We start from the raw sequence: 22,156 nt of genomic DNA, 5'->3' as shown, positions 1-22,156 counted from the left end.
CTAAAATATTAGAAAATAATTTAAAACTAATTTCAATCAGATCTATAACTTAAAATTTTAAAATATTACAAATTAATTTAAATCTATTTGCATCACAAAATTATTATTATTATTATAAAAAAGACTCAAATGTTGATATTTGGAAACCTAGAAACCAATTTAGTCGCCTCTTCAATTGACTTTAGAAATCCAAAGTCGCCTCTTCTTTTCTCTCTAGGAAAAGGAGGTGGTGTGTGGGGTCCACTCAAGATTCTAACAGAATCAGGTACTGGGAAGGAGGGTGCGCAGTGGTGTGGGGTGGACTGGAAGCCAAATAACGGTTGCTGGGGGAGGAAAAAGGTTGTAGCAGGGACAAACCAGAGTGGTCTACGGTGGCTCTGGGAGGAAAAATGAACGAGATAGAGGAGAGATGGGGTAGACTAAGGCTTACTGAAGAAGAAGCAAGTGACATTGTAATAGGTGAAGAAGTTTTGGAGGATCTGCAGAAAAAGGCTGAGTGTAGTGTGGTCGGCAAAATCTGGCTGGACAGAAGAGTGAGTGCAGCGGTTGTGGAGAACACAATGGGGAAGGTATGGCGTATCAGTCGAAGAGCAAAATTCCAAGAAGTAGGAGCAAACATCTTTGCTATACAGTTTGCTAACGAAGCTGATAAGATGAGGGTAATGGATGGCAGACCATGGCTGTTTGACAGCCACCTGTTCATAATATTGCCATTCAATGGTCTCATTCCACCTCAAAGAATGGATTTCTCGAAAGAAAGAATGTGGATCCAAATGCTAGAGATGCCGTTAGTTTGCATGAATGAAGAAGAAGGAAAGAGGATTGGCAATACCATTGGTGAAGTTATTGAGGTTGAGACGCAGGTAGATGGCAGTGGCTGGGGTAGTGTGTTGAGAGTCTTATTGCTAATGGACCTGACAAAACCGTTAGCAAGAGGAAGAACTATTTTAGTTAAGGGCATCAAGTATTGGATCCCTTTGAGGTATGAAAAACTCCCTCATCTGTGTTTTGTGTGTGGCTGTATCGTCCATAAGAATGGGAAATGTGGGAAAAAAACAGGAGTAGAGGGGGTTCAGTTTGGGGCCTGGTTGAGAGCTGATGTGAGGGTAGGAGGCTCAAAGTTCAGAAGTAAGACAAAGCAGGATTATAGTAAGTATATGGAGACAGATGGGATAGAATCAGACAATATAAACTCTAAAGAAAGGGAGGTCAGGGGCGAGTCTGTTGATAATTTCCAGTTAGTAGCAGAAAAGTCCAATGAGATAGATTTTAGAGAAGGACAAAAGGAACAAGATGAGGGACTAACTGAGGTTTTAGTTGAAGAGGCTGAAGTGATAGCCCGAGCAGAACATAGAATAAAGGAGGGGGAAATTCAAGTTAGTGCAGTTGAGGAAATTTTGCAAGGGAATGGGAAATGGAAGAGAAAAGCTAGGGGGATGGCAGGAGGAACAGAGGCTGGTGAGTTTGTTGGTATACAGGAAAGAAAAAGAAAAAGTAAAAAGGAGAAGGGGGGCAGAGAAAAAAAACAGAGAAAGATAGAAGTAGAATTGGAAGAGGAGAAGATGGAAGTACTAAAAAAGAAAGAGGTGGAGGCTGTCAAACAGCCCCACCTCTCTCAATGAAAACACTTAGCTGGAACTGCCAAGGGCTTGGGAACCCTTGGACAGTTCAAGACCTCTACCATATGGTGGAGGAGAAGAGGCCCAATGTAGTTTTCTTAATGGAAACTAAGTTGACAAATAGAAAAGCTAAATTTGTGAAAAGTAGATTGAAATGTGATGGGTTCTTTGTAGTGGAACCTTTGGGAAGGAAGGGAGGCTTGATCATGCTGTGGGATCGATCTATAAATGCTGAGGTGGCCAATTACTCACAAAGACATATAAGTCTCTGGATCTTAGATGAGAATAAGCAAGACAAATGGCTGCTAACAGGTTACTATGGAGAACCTGATGTGAGTAAGAGAGGTGCATCTTGGAGGTTTTTCTCCTCACTCAAACTAGATGATAACATAAGATGGGGAATAATTGGAGATTTTAATGAAATAGTAACACATGATGAAAAAATGGGTGGTAGACCAAGAAAGGAAAGTCAAATGGCAAAATTCAGAAATGTGTTAGGGGAGTGTGAATTGTTTGATTTGGGTTGGAGGGGGGATAAGTTTACATGGAGTAATAGACATGAGGATGACACTTTCACCAAAGAGAGATTAGACAGATCCCTGGTCAATGCAAAATGGAAAGGTTGTTTCAAGGAAAGCTGGGTTGAGGTGCTGGCTGCTAGATGTTCAGATCACAGACCTCTACTATGGTTTATTAACCAAGATAGGAAGGTGGGGGGTAGAAAGAAAAGGATGTTTAGATATGAAGCCAGTTGGGCATTAGAGGAGGAATGTATTGAGGTACTGAAGCGAGTTTGGAAAGATAGAGGGAATCACAACCTGCAGTCATTCTTAGAGAGAAGTAAGATATCATTAATAAGGTGGAGTAGACATAAAGGAGCTAATACAGAGAAGGTACTAGAAGAAAAGACAAAAGAACTAGAAAGGCTGCAAGTAGAGGAATGTAGAGAGAATATTCAAGTAATTAAGAATCTGTAGAGGGAGGTTGAAAAGCTACTGGAACAGAAGGATCTGAAATGGAGACAACGAGCTAAGCAAAACTGGTACCAGCTAGGGGATAAAAATACCAAATTCTTTCATTGCTGTGCCTCTCAAAGAAGAAGCAAGAACAGAATTTTAAAAGTCAGTGATGAAGATGGTAGAAGCTGGACTAGTCAAGAAGAGATAGAGGTGGCTTTCAATGTTTATTTTGGGAAGCTGTTCACTTCAACAAATCCTAACTCAGAAGAGGTAGAGAAGTGCATTGCTCAGATGGATACCAAAGTTACCAACCAAATGAATGAAAGCTTGAACAAGGAATTTACTAGAGTGGAGATTGAAGAAGTCATCCATCAAATGGCACCATTCAAGTCCCCGGGACCCGATGGCTTTGGAGCTTGCTTTTTTCAAAAGCATTGGTCTATTGTTGGAGAGGAAGTTAGTACAACAGTTCTTTCATGGCTGAATGGTAACTCTTTTGCCCCTTCTATTAATCATACCTTCATTGCTCTCATTCCTAAAGTTAAATGCCCTGTAAAAGTTAGTGAATATAGACCCATTAGTCTTTGTAATGTTATATATAAGGTCATGTCAAAAGTGTTAGCTAATAGGATGAAAAAGTTCCTGAATGCTATTATTTCTCAAAACCAAAGTGCTTTCATTCCCGGGAGGCTGATTACTACAACTTAATGATAGCATATGAGCTGTTGCACTCTATGAAAGCTAGGAAAAAAGGAAGAGTTGGAACAATGACCATCAAGCTAGACATGTCAAAAGCATATGATCGAGTAGAGTGGGGCTTCCTGGAAGCTATCATGAAGAAACTAGGATTTGATGCTAAATGGATCAACCTTATAATGGGATGTGTGAGATCAATATCATACTCAGTGTTGGTTAATGGGCAGCCTGGCCCCATTTTTCATCCCACAAGAGGTTTAAGACAAGGAGATCCCTTATCTCCTTATCTTTTCCTGCTGTGTGCTGAAGGTCTCTCAACTTTGTTCAATTTCTCAGATTTGAGAGGGGATGTAAGAGGAGTGAGTGTGGGCAGGGGAGGATTTAGAATCAATCATCTGTTATTTGCAGATGATTGTGTTCTATTTGGTAGAGCAACAATGAAGGAGTGGTTCAGGATTCAAGAGCTCCTACAGGTGTATGAAAAGGCCTCTGGTCAGGTGTTGAACAAGGAAAAGTCTGCCATTTTCTTCAGCTCAAATACTAAGTTGACAATGCAGTCCCAAATCAAAGATGCTGGTGGTTCAGTAATGGTGGGGTCATATGAAAAGTACCTGGGGCTTCCTGCTGTAGTTGGGAGATCAAAATATCTCACTTTCAGAGGCATTAAGGAAAGGGTGTGGAGAAAAGTGTCAAATTGGAAAAATATCCTCCTATCAGCTGCAGGGAAGGAAGTCCTCATCAAAGCAGTCCTTCAAGCCGTACCTACATATACTATGAGTGTCTTTTTGTTCCCAAAAAGACTATGTTATGAATTAAATGGTCTGCTGGCCAAGTTCTGGTGGGGTAATCAGAAAACTGAAAAAGGCTTGCATTGGGCTAGATGGGACAGATTAGGGCAACCAAAAGATAAAGGGGGATTGAGATTCAGAAATGTGGAAGCATTCAACTTGGCCTTGCTAGCCAAACAAGGGTGGAGAATTCTTACTTACCCTACAAGTCTAGTGGCCCAGATCTTCAAGCAAAAATATTTTAGCAAGTCCTCTTTTTTGGAAGCTAAAGTGGGAAGAAGTCCCTCATTCATCTGGAAAAGTATTTGTAAGGCTACTGATCTAATAAGGGAAGGTATGAGGTGGAGAGTTGGAAATGGATTGAGCATAAAGATATGGGAAGACAAATGGCTTAATATCCCCACTAGTTTCAGTGTACAATCTCCAGTATCAAAGTTACAAAGAGAGGCAAAGGTGGTAGAGTTGATAGTGGAAGGGGAAAAAATCTGGAATGAGGCCCTTATTCGAGAGATCTTTGTGGATACTGAAGTGGAGCAAATTCTCAGCCTTCCATTGAGCAAGATGGGTGGAGAAGATAAAATGGTGTGGGGCCCTTCACAAAAAGGAATTTTCTCGATTAGGAGTGCATATTTTCTTGAAATGGAAAGAAGAAGAAGGTCTAGAGGGGAGTCTTCAACAGAAGCCAAAGAAGATCAGAGATGGGGCAAAATTTGGCAACTGAATGTGCCAGAGAAAGTTAAGCTTTTCTTATGGAAAGCAGGGAACAACTATGTAGCCACAAGAAGCAACCTGGTTTTAAAAAAAGTCATGGAAAGTGATCTATGTCCAGTTTGCAAAGTGCATAAGGAGACTGTCATGCATGCTTTGTGGCAATGTGTGGCATCCTCTGATGTGTGGACAGAATCAAGTGCTAGAGTTCAGAAATGGAGTACAAGGGAAGAGAGCCTAATGGACTTGATTGAGAAGATGGCACAGAACAACTGAGGAAATGGAAGAAGTAGCAGTGGTAATGTGGAGAATCTGGCTAAGAAGGAACCAGCTCATTTTTGAAAACAGTTTTATGCCACCTAAGCATCTTATCAATATAGCAAGAGAGCAGCTCAGAGAATTTCAGATGGCCCAAGTTGTGGTAGAACACCCAAATCCTATTAGAGGTCTGTTGGGACAAGTTGGATGGGTTAAACCTACTGCAGGGAGTGTGAAAGTCAACTGGGATGCAGCTCTAGATCAAAAAAAAGGAAAAGCAGGTTTTGGGATTGTTATAAGGGATGAAAAGGGAGAGATTCTCACGGCATGTTGTGATCAGAGACCTCATGTTCAAGTTCCAGCTATGGCTGAATGTTTAGCTCTATGGAAAGCCTTGGAATTGTGTAGAGACCTTGGTTTCTGCCGAGTCTGGTTTGAAGGTGATGCTCAGACAATAGTCAAAGCTGTTAATGAGGAGATGCCAGATTTCCCATGTTATGGAAGCATTGTGTTAGACGTGAAGAAGCTGTTAGAGCAAAAGGTGGGGTGGAAGATTCAGTACATACACAGAAGTTCTAATGGAGCTGCACATAGTTTAGCTAAGGAGGCTCTAAAGTTAGACACAGAGGTTATATGGATGGAAGAAACACCAGCTTGTATAGCCGAATGCATAGAGATTGAAAAAAGATGTAACTCTGAAACGATTACTTGATTAATACAAATACTTTTTACTTCAAAAAAAAAAAAAAAAAAAGAAACCAATTTAGTCCCTCCAATGGTCAAAATGCAATAACTAAATAAAACTTGAAAAAAAAAAAAGATGGATGAAAAATTAGAAAAAAAGAAGAAGATAAATATAATGAATGAATTAGCAAATCATATGTATATCAATGTGTAACCGAAGTAGATAAAGATTGAGTCTATTTTCTCGAATTTGTCTCTAAATCACTTGAAATAAAAAATCTTTTTTATAAGAAATATAAATCAATTTAGAACAATGATTAAATTAATGGCAGTTATAGCTTCTGAAATTCTTGATGTATCCCTATAAAATAATGAAATTGTCTACTAATTTCCTTCAACAAATTGATTAGATCTCAATATTATGATTATTAAACGAATTAAACACTTAAAGAAAATAATCAAACTTGCAAGACATAACGATTGGTTACGAATGAAAACCCAATAAAGAACTCTTTAAAAGTAAAACTCTACGGAGCAGCTAAACTCAGGAAAGTCAATCTTATTGTTTAAAAATCAATTACAAAACCTTTGTAACTTGACTCTCTTACTTGTTCAGACAAATGACCAATTTATCTTCTACAGCAGTTTCAGCCAGAACCTCTGGCAATTTTCAAATTCTATTAACTTCCTTCACACTTAAAGCACGATCACACTCAAAGAGAAATCACAAATATGAAAATTCACTAAAGAATTTTATCACCAAAATATACACTAGAAAGTGCTCTAGAAAATATGTAGCTTTAAATCTCTACAGATCCTAACCAATAGGATCTCTTAAATAAATAATCCAGAAAGAGTTCAGTTGAAATAGGATTCTGCTGACGGATAGAATCTACAGGGAGAACGTCTTCTGACAAATTGCTAACATTTCATGATAACTCTCTTCTACAGTGACTGATTTTTGTTCAGCTTCTGTTCTGGATAAATGCAGATCCTCATGAACTCGATTTTTACCTCAATGACTTATCTAAACAACGTCTAAAACTTCTAAATAGACTCAATATTATTTAAAGATAAATCAATAATTATTTTACATTCATCCAACAATTTCAAATATAATGATAAGATAAGTCTTATCATATAGTCATCAAATTTAAGCCAATTTTTGCCTTTACAATCTCACCCTTTGGCGAATTTGTGAAAAAACCAACTTAATGAATGTAGTGTGTACTTAAGACAAAAATAACCAGCAGACCAAGATCCCGTAAAAAAAATCTTAATACAGTAATGAGAAGAAATGACATAGAAAACTATTTGAAATTAGTCTCAATAATAATCAAAGGTTAGACATAATGTAAACCCACAAAAATAGTATTCTAGTCATCATCAATAACCATGTTCAATACTTAGTTCTCCCTCTCTTCATAATCTGCTGCTCCCCCTAAAGTATATAGTTCTCCCCCTCAATATTTTATTGCACCCCCTTTTTATTTTCAGCAAATCCATTAAACTCACACTTACTCAAATTCCCCCTAAATTTCACAATATCAAAATATTTCAATTTGCTCTTCCAATACTCCTCATTTTTGTCACTAATCTGACAATACACAAAAGAGAATAAATATCACTTATGTGTCCCAATATGAAGACACTAAGAAAAACATGATGTACAACTCTCATGTGTCTCAACTTTTCATGGATTAAATGCGCATGATGTAGAGCATGAATGTATGTCAAACAATGAGCAAATGATTGAGACAACTTGATTGAGATAAAAAATCAAATACTTGGTAGGCATACCATAAAAACTGAATGACAAAGGCCAAGAACCCACTTCAAAAATTGTCCTCGATACATGCAAACAAGATTCGGAAAGAGCAATCTAGTCGCTATCTAGGCAACCCAAATACAAATCCAAGCCAAAACTTCACATAATCAAACTTTCCATAGAATAAAAAAAATCAATCCGAGCACTAAAGAATGAAAATTTCGAACACCATAGAAGACTTACCTTGATTAGAAAGTGGAAAATAATAGGATATGATTTACCTCTGAATTCGAAAGTCTAAGAAGAGATAGAGATTTGAAGGAGTGTGCGACTGGGCTCAAGAGAAAAAGAGATAAGAGGGAGGTGGGTGAGGTCCCGTATAGATAGCGGGAAATAAGAGAGAGGGGGGAGGGGGAGTCTGGACGTGAGTTTGTCAAAACCAAAAAAAAACTTAAGTAACATAAGTGATTTGCACCTATGCGCGTGCCATAAGTCATAGAGTCCCACTGGGACTTTAGCTAATATTTTAGAGTTCATTTTCAGACTTAGAAAAATACCCCATATTGACCAAAATAGAAAATTAATTTATATTTTAATTTTTTAAATATTAAAAAAATTGCAACAAAAAATAATAAAATAATAATAATAATTTTTTAAATTTTTTTAAAAAAATATAAAAATGAAAGAAGAGACAAGTAATATGTTTAACCTCATCTTAGTTCAACTATAGTGTATCTCACAAAACAAATCTGATCATTTACACCCTCTCACTTGCCACAATCACTACGGATGTTCACTCCTTATAAGATTATCAATGTCAAAATTCATGTGAGTGTGAATGATTACACTTATACCATAGCATTTATTTTTTTATTCTTCAATATATTTCTGATACTATTATTCAGAGTATTTTCTTCTTATGGATGCTCACAAGAGTTCGTTACTCACCCTAAAAGTCAAATTTTATGCTAGAGCCTGAATACATGAGCATTTCCTCCAAACGCTAACTTGCACAACCCTTTTTTCTTATGTCCATTTGTTTTTTTTTTTTTTGTTGCTCATCTTTTTCCACAATGATTAGAGTAATGATTCTTTCTATAAAGACTTAAGGAAATATATCCGTGTAAGGTATTAATCTTTTTCCTTAATAATTTAACACCGACGTTTTGGATCAATTCTTTGTGTTTGGTAAGGGGAGAGCTCTTTATAAATATACTAGGTTCAACTAGTATTAGTCAATTCAAGGCATGAACTCCCTCTATGATGAGCATCTTAATAACCAATATAAATTTCAATTATAATATGCATACATACAAGTTCCTCACTGTGTATTAAAAATAAACTTTGCTAAGATTACTCATAGAGTTAGTATGCACAAAGTGAATTGCACAAAGTAGAGAATTCCATAGGTTCAAGAATTTACTATGTGCGAACACAAGTATTCAAACTTTGACATATCAAGCATATACTTTCCTTAAAGAAAAATTTTGAATCAAATCAGAAAAATTTTATATATATTTTTCTTATTTAAAACTGAAAAATAGAAACTTAAAAGCAAAACAAAAAAATAAAATACATGTCCTATACTAATATAATAATATAAAGAACATACAAGTAATTCTATCAATTATGTGACATGGCATCTTCTTTAACCACCCACTTTACTTTAAATTTTAGCCTATTCTTTTCATCAACACCACTTTGTATGAACTTTTCTTTATTTTGAAAAACCAATCTACTAGTTCATCAAGTTTGAGACTTATGGAAGTTATTTGATGACTCAACTCTTCAGCCTTATTTTCTAAATTTTTTCATTTCTTGTATATTTTATTTTTCCTTTTTTTTCTGTATTTTTTCCATGTTAAAACAATATGGCTTTATATGGCCAAAAATACCACAAAAATGACAAGTAGGAGTAAACTTACTTTTGGACTTACTTTGGTTGAGTTTCTTTGTCATTAATCTATCATGTGAGGCTCTTAGAACATGAGTTTTAGACACGGCCTTCTTTGGGGCTTCCTCATCTTGACTTTCTTCAATAAAAATGATATCTTTTGATAAAACGGCAGCGGATGATGAGCCTTTAAGTTCCATACCTTGGGAAGTCATATATCCCAAAACCGTGTGATCACAACTAGATTTTTGAAAACTCAACATCTCTTCTAATTTCTATGTTACAGTTTTTTGCTTCCGCTCCTGAAACTTTTTCAATTCTTTTTCTAGTGCAGCCTTTTGATCTTTTAATATTAATACTTCAACACTAGAAATTTTTAATGCCTCAGAAAGATTGTTTTTCTCATTGTCCACAGTAGTAAATTTATTGTACAACTTCTTGTTGAGTTTCTTTAATTTGATCACTTCTTCACACACATCATTGTATGCTTCCTGTAAACTTAATTCTTAGTCAGCATCAACAAGTGATACATTTAAATCACTATAATCACAACCACTTTCAGATTTTGTTAGTGCAATATCAGGAAAATCATTCACAATAGGAGGAAAAGCTATAAAATATTTTTATCATTAGATGATGAGGTTAAACTTTCAGAATATAAACTGTCACTAAGTGTGACATTCAATACTTTTTCTTCATTTTTCTTAAAGTTTGGACATTCAACTCTTATGTGACCAAATCCTAAGCATTCATGGCACTTAACTTTGTCATTTTTCTCAAATTTATTTTTATTTGAATTTTTAGACTCATTTATCTTTGCAGAAAATTTCTTACCTCATTTTTGTTTTTCATTAGTTTTCTTGTAAAACAAGAATTTTCTTAATTTCCTTACAATGAGATCTATATCATCATCGAAGTATGGTGTGACATACAATGACATCGACATGATCTACAAGGGCACAGATCACATTCGAATGAGTGAACCACGCTCTGATGCCAATTGAAATTTCTCAAGTATTCTTATAAAATCACGAAATTGTCTACTAATATCCTGGAACAAATTTGTTAGATCTCAATAATACGATTATTAAATGAATTAAATACTTAAAGAAAATAATCAAACTTGTAAGACACAACGATTGGTTACAAATGGAAACCCTTTAAAGAACTCTTTAAAGGTAAAATCTTACGGGCCAGCCAAACCCAGGAAAATCAATTTTATTGTTTAAAAATCAATAACAAGTAATTTTCAATTACAAAACCTTTATAACTTGACTATCTTACTTATCCAGACAAATGACCCATTTGTTTTCTACCGCAGTAGCAACCAGAACCTCTGGCGATTTTCAAATTATTGACTTTCCCCCTGGAACTCCAGTGACTGAAATCCAATCGATGATCTTTCACACTTGAAGCACGATCACACTCAAAGAAAGATCACAAATATGAAAATTCACTAAGGAATTTTCTCACCAAAATATATACAAGAAAGTACTCTAGAAAATATATAGATCTGAATCTTTACAGATCCTAACCAATAGGATCTTTTAAATAAATAATCTGAAAAGAGTAGTTAAATTAGGATTCTACTGACGAATAGAATCTGTCGTGGGAACGTCTCCTGAAGAATTGCTGACATTTCGCGATAACTCTCTTCTGCAGTGACTAATTTCTAGTTCAGCTTTTGTTCTGGATAAATTCAGATCCTCATGGACTTGCTTTTTACCTTAATGACTTATCTAAACAACCTCTAAGACTTCTAGATAGACTCAATATTATTTAAAGATAAATCAATAATTATTTTACATTCATCCATTAATTTCAAATATAATGATAAGATAAGCCTTATCATATAGTCATCTAATCCTAGCCAATTTTTACCTTTACAGCTTCCATCTTGATCCTCCTCCTCGTAGCTCTCCACAAAGTCCACCACCTCTAAATCTCAATCTATTTCCCTTTAATCAAATTTTGAATGCAAATTAAAGCCTCTACAGTGTTAGGAGACAATTAACTCATAAATAATATGTGCCTCTAGTGCTCAATCCAGACTCTAAGGCTATTGTAAAAATAGGAATGGTCAAAATATTACAAGCTATCTTTTTTATAACAAGATATTTATTCTCCACCAACTTAAAATGTTAAAATTATTCACATAAGGGTACACTGAAAAGTACATTTCCAAATCTGATTGTTGGTTTAAATTCTTTTTTTGTTTTTTGACATAACTAAACCTCATACGTCGCTTATGCTTTCTCGCACTCCCGGCGTCGATAAAAGGCAATACGATGGGGATGTGTAAACCTCGGTTAGTCGTAAGTAATAATTAGAGTACTTTAATGCATGATTGGTTCTTAGTTGTTATATCTATCGTACACGTATACTAGAATTATTACGAATATTATGAGGTCTAGGTTAGGATAAGATGAGAGTGTTAGCCTTTAGAGCATTGGCAATGGCCTCGCCATTGCCTAATGCAAGTCCAAAATTTAAACTTTGTTGGTTATTTTCCTTAGCATCTGACTAGCCATAGATGAAAAGTTAGAAACTACAACTACAGTAATTCTTAGTCACTTAGCATATCTGGAGAGCTGTACACAGACCAAATTTCTATTTTATTATTTTATCTAACTCCTACACTCTGCTTCTCTAGTTTTTTCTCTTCCTTGGTCCCGTAATCACCGATTCACCCCCATTTCCTCTTTGTTTCATTCTTCTCCCAAAATCACCCCACGTTCGTCTCTTTTTCAACCCACCTTGCCTCCTTGTCTCCATCACCCACGTTCTTCTACATCTTCTAGCACAGTTATTTCTCTTCCTCACTCCTCTCTCCCTCTTCTCTGTTTGTGTGTGCAAGGCTTTCCATAACCCTCTTCTCTTTCGATTTTCTCCCATTTTCTCTTCATCGAGTGTATGAATCACCGTGTATTTTGCTTCAAATGACCATTGATGTGTTGAACCCTTTTCCTTGTAGGTGAATTGTTGTCCAGAAGGTTGAAGGATTTCCTCCAAGAATTTGCCACAAGAGATCGCGATTTGGGTAAATGATTTGGTATTTGTTGTTTATAAATTGGTAGGATTGTGGTTCCCTTCTTATTCTAAGATTTTCCAGTTTTTTAGTTAAATAAATACAAAGAAAAGAACCTTTAGGAATAGCCATGCATTTCTACTGAGGAATAGCAAGAATTCCAGTTTTCTGGGCTTGTTCAATTATTTTATGCTGACAAAATTTTTCCTCTGTTTTTAACAAACCAAATGTTTTATACTGACCATTTTATCCAACCCATCATGATTTAACAATTTGAAGTTAGTGTTTAGAATATGATATTACATGTATATATAATACCGTCATGCTTATGTGTGGTGAGATTGGCTTGTGGGATATATACTATCATTTCCTTGGTTGTTTGGTTTTTATTGAATGCATCTGAGATTCAGGAGCATAAGTTCATTGGTTTTTACTTGGTATTTGTAATCTTCTTCATATTGTACTTGTCATAAAAGTTTTTTCTTAAGCTATCTTTATACATTTCACAAGCCATATTGTACTTATCCAGACATTATGGTACATTAATGGACTTGTGTTGTGTTGTGTTGGGTTGTTACTTGCATGCAACATGAAAAATACACCAAAAAAAAAAAAAAACACTGAATTATATGGTAAAAATACCACCTAGGAAAAAACTGGACCTTAAACACTTGGAACATGTTTGCTTTTCAGTTGCTTTTTAGGTAAATCATTGGGGATTTTCCATGGATGAGCTAAAAAAAACTTTAGCAGAAGAAAGATGACTTTTTTTTTTTCCCTTTTCTTGTTTTGAAACTGTTTTGACAATGAGTTTTAGGGATTAAACTTTGTGGAGAAAATCGAATTTTTTTGGTCCATTTTCTCTATGGGTTGGATAAACAAGTGGTTGGGTAAGCAACTAAATTAATGTACTGATTAATGGATTATTTTGGTAATTTCTGAACAATTTTAGTAATTTATAAACTATTTTGGTAATAGTGGACTGTTTTGGTAATTTTTGGACTGTTTTTGGATATATTAGTGGATTGTATTTCTAATTTGTGGATTGTTTTGGTAATTTGTAGACTGTTTTGGAGTATATTTCCACAAGTGAACAGATAGAATATATAAAACTCAATGAATTATATCTCTTTCTTTCATGATACCTTTTTAGAGGTAATGCTTTATCTTCTTTGGCCTCAAAGTGTAGAAAAAACCATCAAACCATGCTATATAGCTGCAAAAGGTTCAATTTAGTAGATTTTAATGCTTTTCAGTATCAGTACCACGCTAGAGGGTGAGGTTTAAGAATTTCCTACAGCTTGTATGCTAGTGAAATTGACCCCCCTCCAAAGAGTTCAAAGGAAATTTCAAATGAATAACAACTTCCTACATGTAGTGTATTTATAAAATAATAAAAATAATCATCAAATATTATTAAAATAAATAATATTATATTATTATTTGAACTTGGGGATTGCTAGTCCAATATGGACTAATCTAGCTAGAAGTCCATATTATGGCCAAAATACAACATTTTAGCTAAATTTTAGACTTGGTCATTGCCAATGCTCTAGATGTTTTAGTATACGAATTTTTGGAGAGGGATAGAGACAACTCTGGTTGGAAATTATTCTAGAAACTCAAAATAAGTAAGGGTATAACCAGTTTGGTTTGGTTTGGTTTTGGACAAAATTTAAGACCAAACCAATAACATCGATTTTGCATTTTTTAAAATCGATTACGCATTGGTTACTTTGCTAAATCGGTACTTCCGGTTTTTTGATTGTAATATATTAAGTGTATTAGTATTACTAATGTATTTATCAAAAGAAATATGTTGAGAATCCATTAGGCAATAAAATTTATTTAATATATATATATTTTTATATTTAAAATATATGATCGAATAAATATTCATATTTAAGATTAAAATGTTATGCTATAAATTATATTATATTATTTTGATACATAATTATATATATTATATAAAAAATATATAATATAAAATGTATTATATATAATATTAATAATTAATAATATATATAATTGTGAATCGATTTGGTTCAGTATTGGAAAACATAAAACTGATTCCAGACCAAACTAATCGGAAGCCGGATGAACCAACCGGTCTAAGCAGATTTTTCGGTTTATTTTTACGCTCCTAAAAATAAGACGGAAGCTTTCATGAAAGTCAAACCGCGACCCAAACAGTGACCTGTCCATAAGACCTTGCCTAGTAGCTAGAGTAACTATACCAACGTAATGTATGAAATAGGTAACGTCGCATCTCTAGTCGACTCACCATCCTATAAATACATTCTTCATAAATCACTTCCCAAAATTTTCAACCTTTTCTATTATTCTTCCTTCCCCCTCATCTTTTTGCTACTAAGATTTGTGAGTTTAGACTCAACCACATGAGAAAGAATAACATTTTGAGGGTGGAAAAGTTGTGTGAAGTCATCATATTCAGATGCCACTAAGACCTCATTCATATGCTGTTCATGGACTATCACTAAAATCCTATCTATCGTAGTAGCATTTATTACCCATGCTTAATACACAAAATCACATTTCACACACTCTATTTTGTCAACCAAAAACAAAGGAGGACAAGAGCTATCTAACATACCTCTACCGTACTAAGCCACCACAATTGTGCAATTAAGGGTTGGTGACAAGCATTTGTCCGCCCGAACAAGGGAAAACAAAAGAAGGAAGACTATCATGTTACTATAACATATGATGATTAAGAATACTTATGACACTACTGAAATATTATAGGTTTGGTTTAAATCTTGGATACATGCACTATTAGCACAAGGACCGAGGTAAGTAACTATGATCACGTTCTTCCATAAATTGTTTTATGTGACTTTAAGGCCTCATTTACAATTATGTGTAAGTAGTAAGGATTTATGAAAGTATCCATATGTATGAACTTTCGTTAGTAGCCCCATTTTGTGAATCCTATTTATGATGAAGGTAATTGTAAGTGATTTTAGAGTTTGCATAAATGATGATGTAACTGAATATTATATAGTATATATTTTAAAAAATGAGATGCGTGGTAAGGTGAGTTTAATGAAAAAAAAAATAATATAACTACATGTGTTTGATGAGATTAATGAATGGGTCATATATGAATGAGGATGGCACCATGAGGTTGCGAGAGATGGCAACGTTGGAATGCATCAGTGGTGGTACATGTAGTGATGACCCATTCCTGAGCTTCGGTTATTATCCACTAGCTATGGGAAGAACAATTGATCGCACATGTCGCTAACCCTAACACACGTGAGTTAACAATGTGTAATGGCCTTAAAGGATGAGATTAACAAAACGAATGATTGATGCTTTGAGGTTGAGAAAATGATTTTTTTTTTTTTTTTTTGTAATACACTATGGTAAAAGTATATTTTCTATAATGTTCTGAGGTAAATATCTTATGATCTAAAGTAATATTTCTCAAGAATATTAATGTTAACTGAAACCATGCGTTTATATTATGTTTATTGCATTATGTGGTTTTTACTAAGTATTTGACTCATTTATTTTTTCTTATGCTTTTTCCACTCTAGGTGAGAAAGCTTACGAAGATGTTGCTAGTGGGGATGCTAATCCGAGGAATGACAAGGATATTGAGGCTTGAGACATTGACAAGACTTCATTTTCTCTCTATTATCTCAGTTGAAATGAAATTGTAGTACAAAACATTTTACTCTTTTAATTATATGTTTTCAAACAACGATATTTTGAGAGTTTTGTTTTAATGCAATATTCAACTTTATTTTATAAATGTCATTAAATTTTTATATTTGGTACAAAAAATTTATGCTTGAGTTATTAGCATCTGGTCTCTCTATCTTTACAAGCTCTAGAGATGCGGGTTGTTATATGATGGAACCTCAATATTAACTCCCTTGAATGAGGCAAACTTATCATACATCTATTGAGGGTGTCTAATAGACATTGGTCCACCCTTCCCAATGATGTTTTCGAACCCATATATCATTCTAATAATTTTGTAGTGCAAGTTAAGAATAACAACAACATATAGCAAAGCTTTTATCTTACTAAAATCTTTCAAATATTTTTAATACTTTAGTCTCGTATTCAATGCCATAGTACGTAAAGCAAGTTCAATAATGTTACATATTTTATCAAATTGCTTCTATACCTAACAAGCTCGTTGACAATCTTCATTTCATGTCACATACGAAAAGCTAATATGGTGCATGTGACATCATAATAAAGGCTCACACATTTTTCCATTCCCATCTTTGGGATGCACTGATCTCTTCTCTCTTGTTCCTCATCAAAGTAACAAACACATTGCATATTCTCATCTCCCGTGACATCAAAGACATTTTCTATATTGTTTGGCCATTTCTAACATTTAAAAAAAAAAAGGTTGAGTTCCATTTTGTAGGAACATCAAGACACATCTTTTTAGATACATCATAAAGAAAAGTCTTGAATTTCTGAAGTCTCGCGGTGAAGGCCTCATAGGACTCACTGCATTTCTTACTTTTGAACCAAGTTTTTAACATCTTTCAAACCACTAGTCACAATAAGGTTAAGGACATGTGCACAATATTGCACATGTAACAGCTCACCACCTAAGATGAACATATTTTCTTCTTTGACCTTATTCTTCTAGTAGTAAAGTGCGGTATCATTAGAAGATGCATGATCCAATGTAATTGATAAAACTTACTCCAAACCCCACTCTCTTATTTCGGATTCCACCACCTTCCCAATAATGTCATCTTTGTGATTGGTAATCAAACAAAACTTAAGAATTTTCCTGTTCAAGTTTCAATCACTCTCTAGAAAATGTGCAATATGACATATATAGTTCAAATTTTGTATTGATATCTGTGTATCACTTATAAGGCATACTCTTTAAATATTTGATAAATTCTTTAATAAATCATTCTTAAAGTCCATATATTTTAAGAACATATTTCACCACCGTGTGCCAAAAGGAAATATTAAACAAGGCTCCAAGTCCTTAGAGTAGATTTGCAACTCTTCACCATTCACAAATCTAAATGGTTGCTCGTCAATTATGATCATACGAACTAAAGACCTTTCACACCTATCTGGGTCAAATTTCACAAACTCTTTCAATGTATTAACCCTACTACTCTCATCTGTTGTCTTTTGAAGTACAATCTCCTATCGACTTTGATTTTTCTCAAGTACGACGCATCTTATGGGATTCTTCTTGCATTGTTCTTGTACTTGGTTTTTTTTATTTGGGAAGTGCCATATCATTTATATTGGCAACTATAGAAAATACCACAATAGTTACATTTTACCTATGGCCCGTGGTCATTGGGGTTACTATCCTCTAATTTTCTAAAGTGGTCCCCCACACTACAAATGTATTTTCTTTTTTTTTTTGGGTGGACCCATAGGCATTCAGGTAAAGATAGGTGTAGGGGACGAATGTCAGTGGTATTTGGGCTTGTAGAAGTATTATGATCACATACAATAAAACAATAATTACCATTCACTTCAATTAACAAAGTACTAACCATTTGACAACATGCAAAGTATCAAAGATATAAATTAAAATCACACAAATTTACATAAAAATTTAGGGATGAAATATGAAAGTATCAAAGAAATAAATTTACATACATAATTTAGAGATGAAATTCGAAATAGGGCTCCAAAATAGATTATCTGCCTGTGACAGGTGGTGGGACCTAGGCAAGGGATTTGGGTAGGCCACATGTGGATATACCAGCATCCTTAGGACATGCTTGTGGAGTGAGATGAGATGGAAATTTTGTAAATAATAATAAGATAGTTTATGAATAGTAATAAGATATTTTAAGTTTAAATTTTATAGAGTATTGAAAAAGAATAGAGAAAAAATAGAATAAAAAATATTATAAGGTTAAAAAAATATTATTAGAATATAATTTTTAATATTATTTTTATTTAGAGATTTAAAAAATTATAATAATTAATTTTAAAATGTTTATATTTAAATGATATTTGAGAAAGAAAAGAAATTAAATAAAAATTTTGAGATAGAAACTTTTTTCAAACAAACACTTAACTATTTGTTTTACGATAAAAAGATCTTAATCAAAAGAATAATAAAAAAACATTCTTTCACATTGGCCAGACTTTGCTTTGAACACCTCGCCATGGAAGCATTTCCTAGGCTGGGGGCTTCATGCAGCCATCTAATCTTGCATGTGAACGTCATAACGAATGAGATTAGGAGAGTCAAACCTAACATCTGGTCCTCGAATAATAACTTCACGAAAAGACACTATAATTTGCTCATCTCAGCCTTTCCTTTTCAACTACAGCGTGCGAAGGACGATGCTTTAATTCTACATTTTGTTGATTGTATTAATTTGGTCAAAACACAACAGCTTTGGATCTTGGTAAGGATAGACTTCAATTATGAAAACTATCTTCTCAGAAACAAGAAGATATATATATATATATATATATATATATATAAGATGCTGTTCAGGAGCCTTATCAGAATTCAGAACACCTTGTAATAATGCACATAGAGCAAACAAAACTACAACTGGCCGACTTCTACAAGCCAAGGCCTATCGCCTCCCCAACTTTCCAACCGACTGGTACTTTATATTTAAGCTACATTTGAACTGGAATTTTTTTGGATAAGTACTTGATTAATTACTTGAATAAATGGGCGAGATCAGGATCATCCAAATCCACATCCAACCATCCATTCAAGCGCATGTATTCGATATAATGTTCTGGCGGCTTCACAGCACGCGGATTTCTTGGAGTATAGCCATGCATCCGCTCAATGTCCCGAGCAAGCCACCGAGCATATGCAGGATCCAGAGGAGGCACAATCTTCAATAGTACCTCTTCCCTTTTTTGTTGCTTCACGGGTCGATTTCCCATGCCGACTTCCAGCTTAAAAAAACAAATAAATAAACCAGTCAACAAGAGGCACATTCCATAAGCAAACAAAATAATGCTTTCCTTTTAATAACCAACCAAAGATTCTATGATTGCAAAGGCATAGCCAAGTACATATACAAGAAGCAAAGAAGCAAACAAATTTATAATTGCATCTAGCTAACTATTCATGCTAACGGCTGTTAATGACAGTGGGGGAACCACCCCGTTGCATATCATTGCAACAATCCACAATATGGTCCGACACCATTGCATCAATGTGGAGCTCGTATTGATAAATTGATTGTCTTATTAAAAGTGCCACCTTGACAAGATTCCTAGAGTTACATCTAAAAATTTTGGTTGAAACATATGAAGGAAGCAGAGATAGATAATGCATTTTGACAGAAAGGCCTTTTTGACAAAGCTAAGCAGTTGACAGGAAAAAAAAGGTCAGAGCACAATACTTTGACGTTCACAGATGCTGCTGGCCAACATTCATTATAATGAACAACTCATTGGCACCCAAAGATTTCAAATACTGTGAATTGGAAATCTAAGAACGCCGCCCGCCCGCCCGCCCCCCTCAAACACACACACACACACACACAAAAAAACCAAAACAAATAAGAGAGGAAAAAAAAAAAAAAACGAGTAAGGCTTACAAATAGAAGCTGCAAAAGCACAAGGTTGCATCAGAGCTTCACTTCCAAGAGATTTAAGTAGATCATTTAATACATGTGAAAAACTATAACATGAGAGAAGGATGAACAGAAATACAGAACGGCTTTGCATAATGGTAATCCATTCGCAACATGAGGCAAATACTAAAAAGGTTACAACGACCAAGAAATACACTGTAAACCGTTTTTCAGGCAAAAATTCACATCTCCATCGAGTTAGCATTGAGATTGCCAGAATTCCACTTAACTGAACTAAACAAATTGAGCCCTAACCACCAGTATTTACTTAGTTGCAGGAGATATGATTCACATCCATTAACTAGTCTCTCAGGAGAAGTGAATCATATTCCATCCAAATTGAAAAAAAGAAGAAGAAAGAATGGAAATGAGATAACTCAGAAGACATCATGTAAATTTCCTATGTATCAACCCTAGTTTGATAAATCAAAGAAACAGATCGCGTCATGCAAATTCGAGCAATAAATGTCAGAAAATACTTCTGATTCTCAACCAACCCCGGTTCATCATTAACCCAAATCCACGGACACTAAGTTAAACGATTTTTTTTTTTTTTTCTGTTTTTGTAAAGATCACGTTTAATTTTTTCTTGCTTCCGACCATTTCTCAGCGGCCACACAGAAAAGTGGGATTAACAGAACCGCGAGTATCAGAAACAAGAACTGAAGTCGGTGTTCAAATTATACCAATTAATCAGACAAGTTAGATTACAACAGTTAAGCAATAAACCCAATATTCCAGTCCCCATACGCCCAACCGAAATATGAATCACAAATCCAGAAAAACCGTTTCCTAGCGGAGAAAACATGAAGAATCAAAGAGAACAATGGAAACAAATACAATGACAGAGCTCTCGAATCAAAATGAGCTAATAGGATGTTAGTACTGGGACAGTGAAGGAGCACTAACCTACCCGTAAATCAAAGAGTTGTTTCGCTTTTCCCTCTTACCTTTCTCTGCAACCAAACAGCTAAGGACAACCAATCACTTCGAATCGAGGAGTTTCGGATAGACGAGGCATGATACAATGGGCCTTCCATGGGCCATGGGTGCTACCCGCATATGCGGGGAAGGTTCCCCTCACCCCACCCTTGCAAATGCTGGGGTAGTCTTTATACCCCCGCCCACTCCAACAGTACCTACAGCCCATTGGGTTAAAAAAATATTCCTAAATTTAGAAGTGACCGAAAACATATTTTTGTATCTAAATTATAAAATTTAAATTCGTAAATATGATTATAATTTAAAATAAAAGAGCAGTTTTTAAATTTATTAGTGTATATTTTATATAAGTTATAGTGTAATCTAATGGCTTTTTATATAGAAGGCGTAGGCAATATAAGTCTCACATTTAAACAATATAGCACTATGAGCGGGTAGAGGGGGGAGGGCAGCGGGGTGCGGGGCCCTGTTCGACATTAATTTCGGATCTCCCGGGTGGCCTGTTATGGAGAACTAAGTGAAGCTAAAAAAATTTAATATTTTAAATATTTTATATTTTATTAATAATACTTGTATTGTGCAAATCCTACACACTTTCTTTAAAAGAAGTGAATAAATTTGAAATCCATATAATTTTTTTTTTTAATGATGAACCTTACTTCGTTTTAAATATAATGTGTGGGACTTACATATTCTAAAACTATATTTAACATTACTCTTTATATTTAACTCTTAAATTTACCCTCAGGCTAGGATTATCTTTAAAGTTATGTCTAAGCTTTCTACTTAATGCTAATATATACACATTTAAACCAGATTTCACAAATTAATATCTTAAATTCAAAATTAAAAATTAAAAATTAAAGAAAGACAGTCAAACCACTCCAATTGAGGTGATATGCCGCCATTTTAGGTCTCGTTACTAGAGTGGCTATAGACAAACCCAACTATAGGATGGCGGAGATCCACACCAATTGGGGTGACGGCAATCTAAATTTCTCTTTTAGCGATTTCACTAATCTATAAGTATTCAATAATTCAACACTATGCCCATACAGAGTACCAAGGCTCTTTAATCTAGTCTATAAGTTGCCCCATTCGTGACTTGAACTCGTGATGTAATTTTTATTTTGATACCAATTGTTAACACTTCTAAGGTATTTGATCAAATACATTGAGGATCGCTAACGTTGAGGGGAGCACCTCCAACAAAG

The 22,156-nt window shown here is 34.6% G+C and overlaps 3 protein-coding genes across 5 annotated transcripts; 2 read left to right on the top strand and 1 right to left on the bottom strand.

The window, feature by feature from the left end:
- The first annotated feature begins 389 nt into the window (after positions 1 to 389).
- Positions 390 to 1,622, top strand: LOC122293721. The gene has a single exon (XM_043102215.1). The coding sequence runs from the start codon at positions 390 to 392 to the stop codon at positions 1,620 to 1,622; it is 1,233 nt and encodes a 410-aa protein (XP_042958149.1).
- A 3,428-nt stretch (positions 1,623 to 5,050) lies between these two features.
- On the top strand, positions 5,051 to 16,036 carry LOC122293720. Its single transcript, XM_043102214.1, has 2 exons — positions 5,051 to 5,717; positions 15,966 to 16,036. Exons 1-2 carry the CDS (start codon positions 5,051 to 5,053, stop codon positions 16,034 to 16,036), a joined length of 738 nt encoding a protein of 245 aa, XP_042958148.1.
- A 2,781-nt stretch (positions 16,037 to 18,817) lies between these two features.
- LOC122293193 lies at positions 18,818 to 21,096 on the bottom strand. 3 transcript variants are annotated; one of them, XM_043101690.1, is made up of 2 exons: positions 20,951 to 21,096; positions 18,818 to 19,314 (listed from the first exon to the last, which is right to left on the bottom strand). In XM_043101690.1, the coding sequence occupies exons 1-2, from the start codon at positions 21,038 to 21,040 to the stop codon at positions 19,066 to 19,068; spliced, it is 339 nt and encodes a 112-aa protein (XP_042957624.1). In that variant the 5' UTR covers positions 21,041 to 21,096; the 3' UTR covers positions 18,818 to 19,065. The 3 variants fall into 3 exon arrangements, with proteins under 3 accessions (XP_042957624.1, XP_042957625.1, XP_042957626.1); XM_043101691.1 differs by having other exon boundaries at positions 20,910 to 21,095; XM_043101692.1 differs by having other exon boundaries at positions 20,914 to 21,095.
- Between the last annotated feature and the right edge of the window lie 1,060 nt (positions 21,097 to 22,156).

The sequence above is a fragment of the Carya illinoinensis genome, chromosome 14 (genome assembly GCF_018687715.1).
Source record: "Carya illinoinensis cultivar Pawnee chromosome 14, C.illinoinensisPawnee_v1, whole genome shotgun sequence".
Classification (NCBI taxonomy): Eukaryota; Viridiplantae; Streptophyta; class Magnoliopsida; order Fagales; family Juglandaceae; genus Carya; species Carya illinoinensis.
The sequence above is the reverse complement of the archived record's forward strand: the minus strand, read 5'-3'. Positions and strand labels throughout refer to the sequence as shown.

Coding starts and splice junctions, on each gene's coding strand:
- LOC122293721 (XM_043102215.1), top strand. CDS start 390: ATGAACGAGATAGAGGAGAGATGGGGTAGACTAAGGCTTACTGAAGAA.
- LOC122293720 (XM_043102214.1), top strand. CDS start 5,051: ATGGAAGAAGTAGCAGTGGTAATGTGGAGAATCTGGCTAAGAAGGAAC. Junction 5,718..15,965: donor CATAGAGATTGAAAAAAGAT/GTAACTCTGAAA, acceptor TTTCCACTCTAG/GTGAGAAAGCTTACGAAGAT.
- LOC122293193 (XM_043101690.1), bottom strand. CDS start 21,040: ATGGAAGGCCCATTGTATCATGCCTCGTCTATCCGAAACTCCTCGATT. Junction 19,315..20,950: donor CTGTTTGGTTGCAGAGAAAG/GTAAGAGGGAAA, acceptor TGTTTTTTTAAG/CTGGAAGTCGGCATGGGAAA.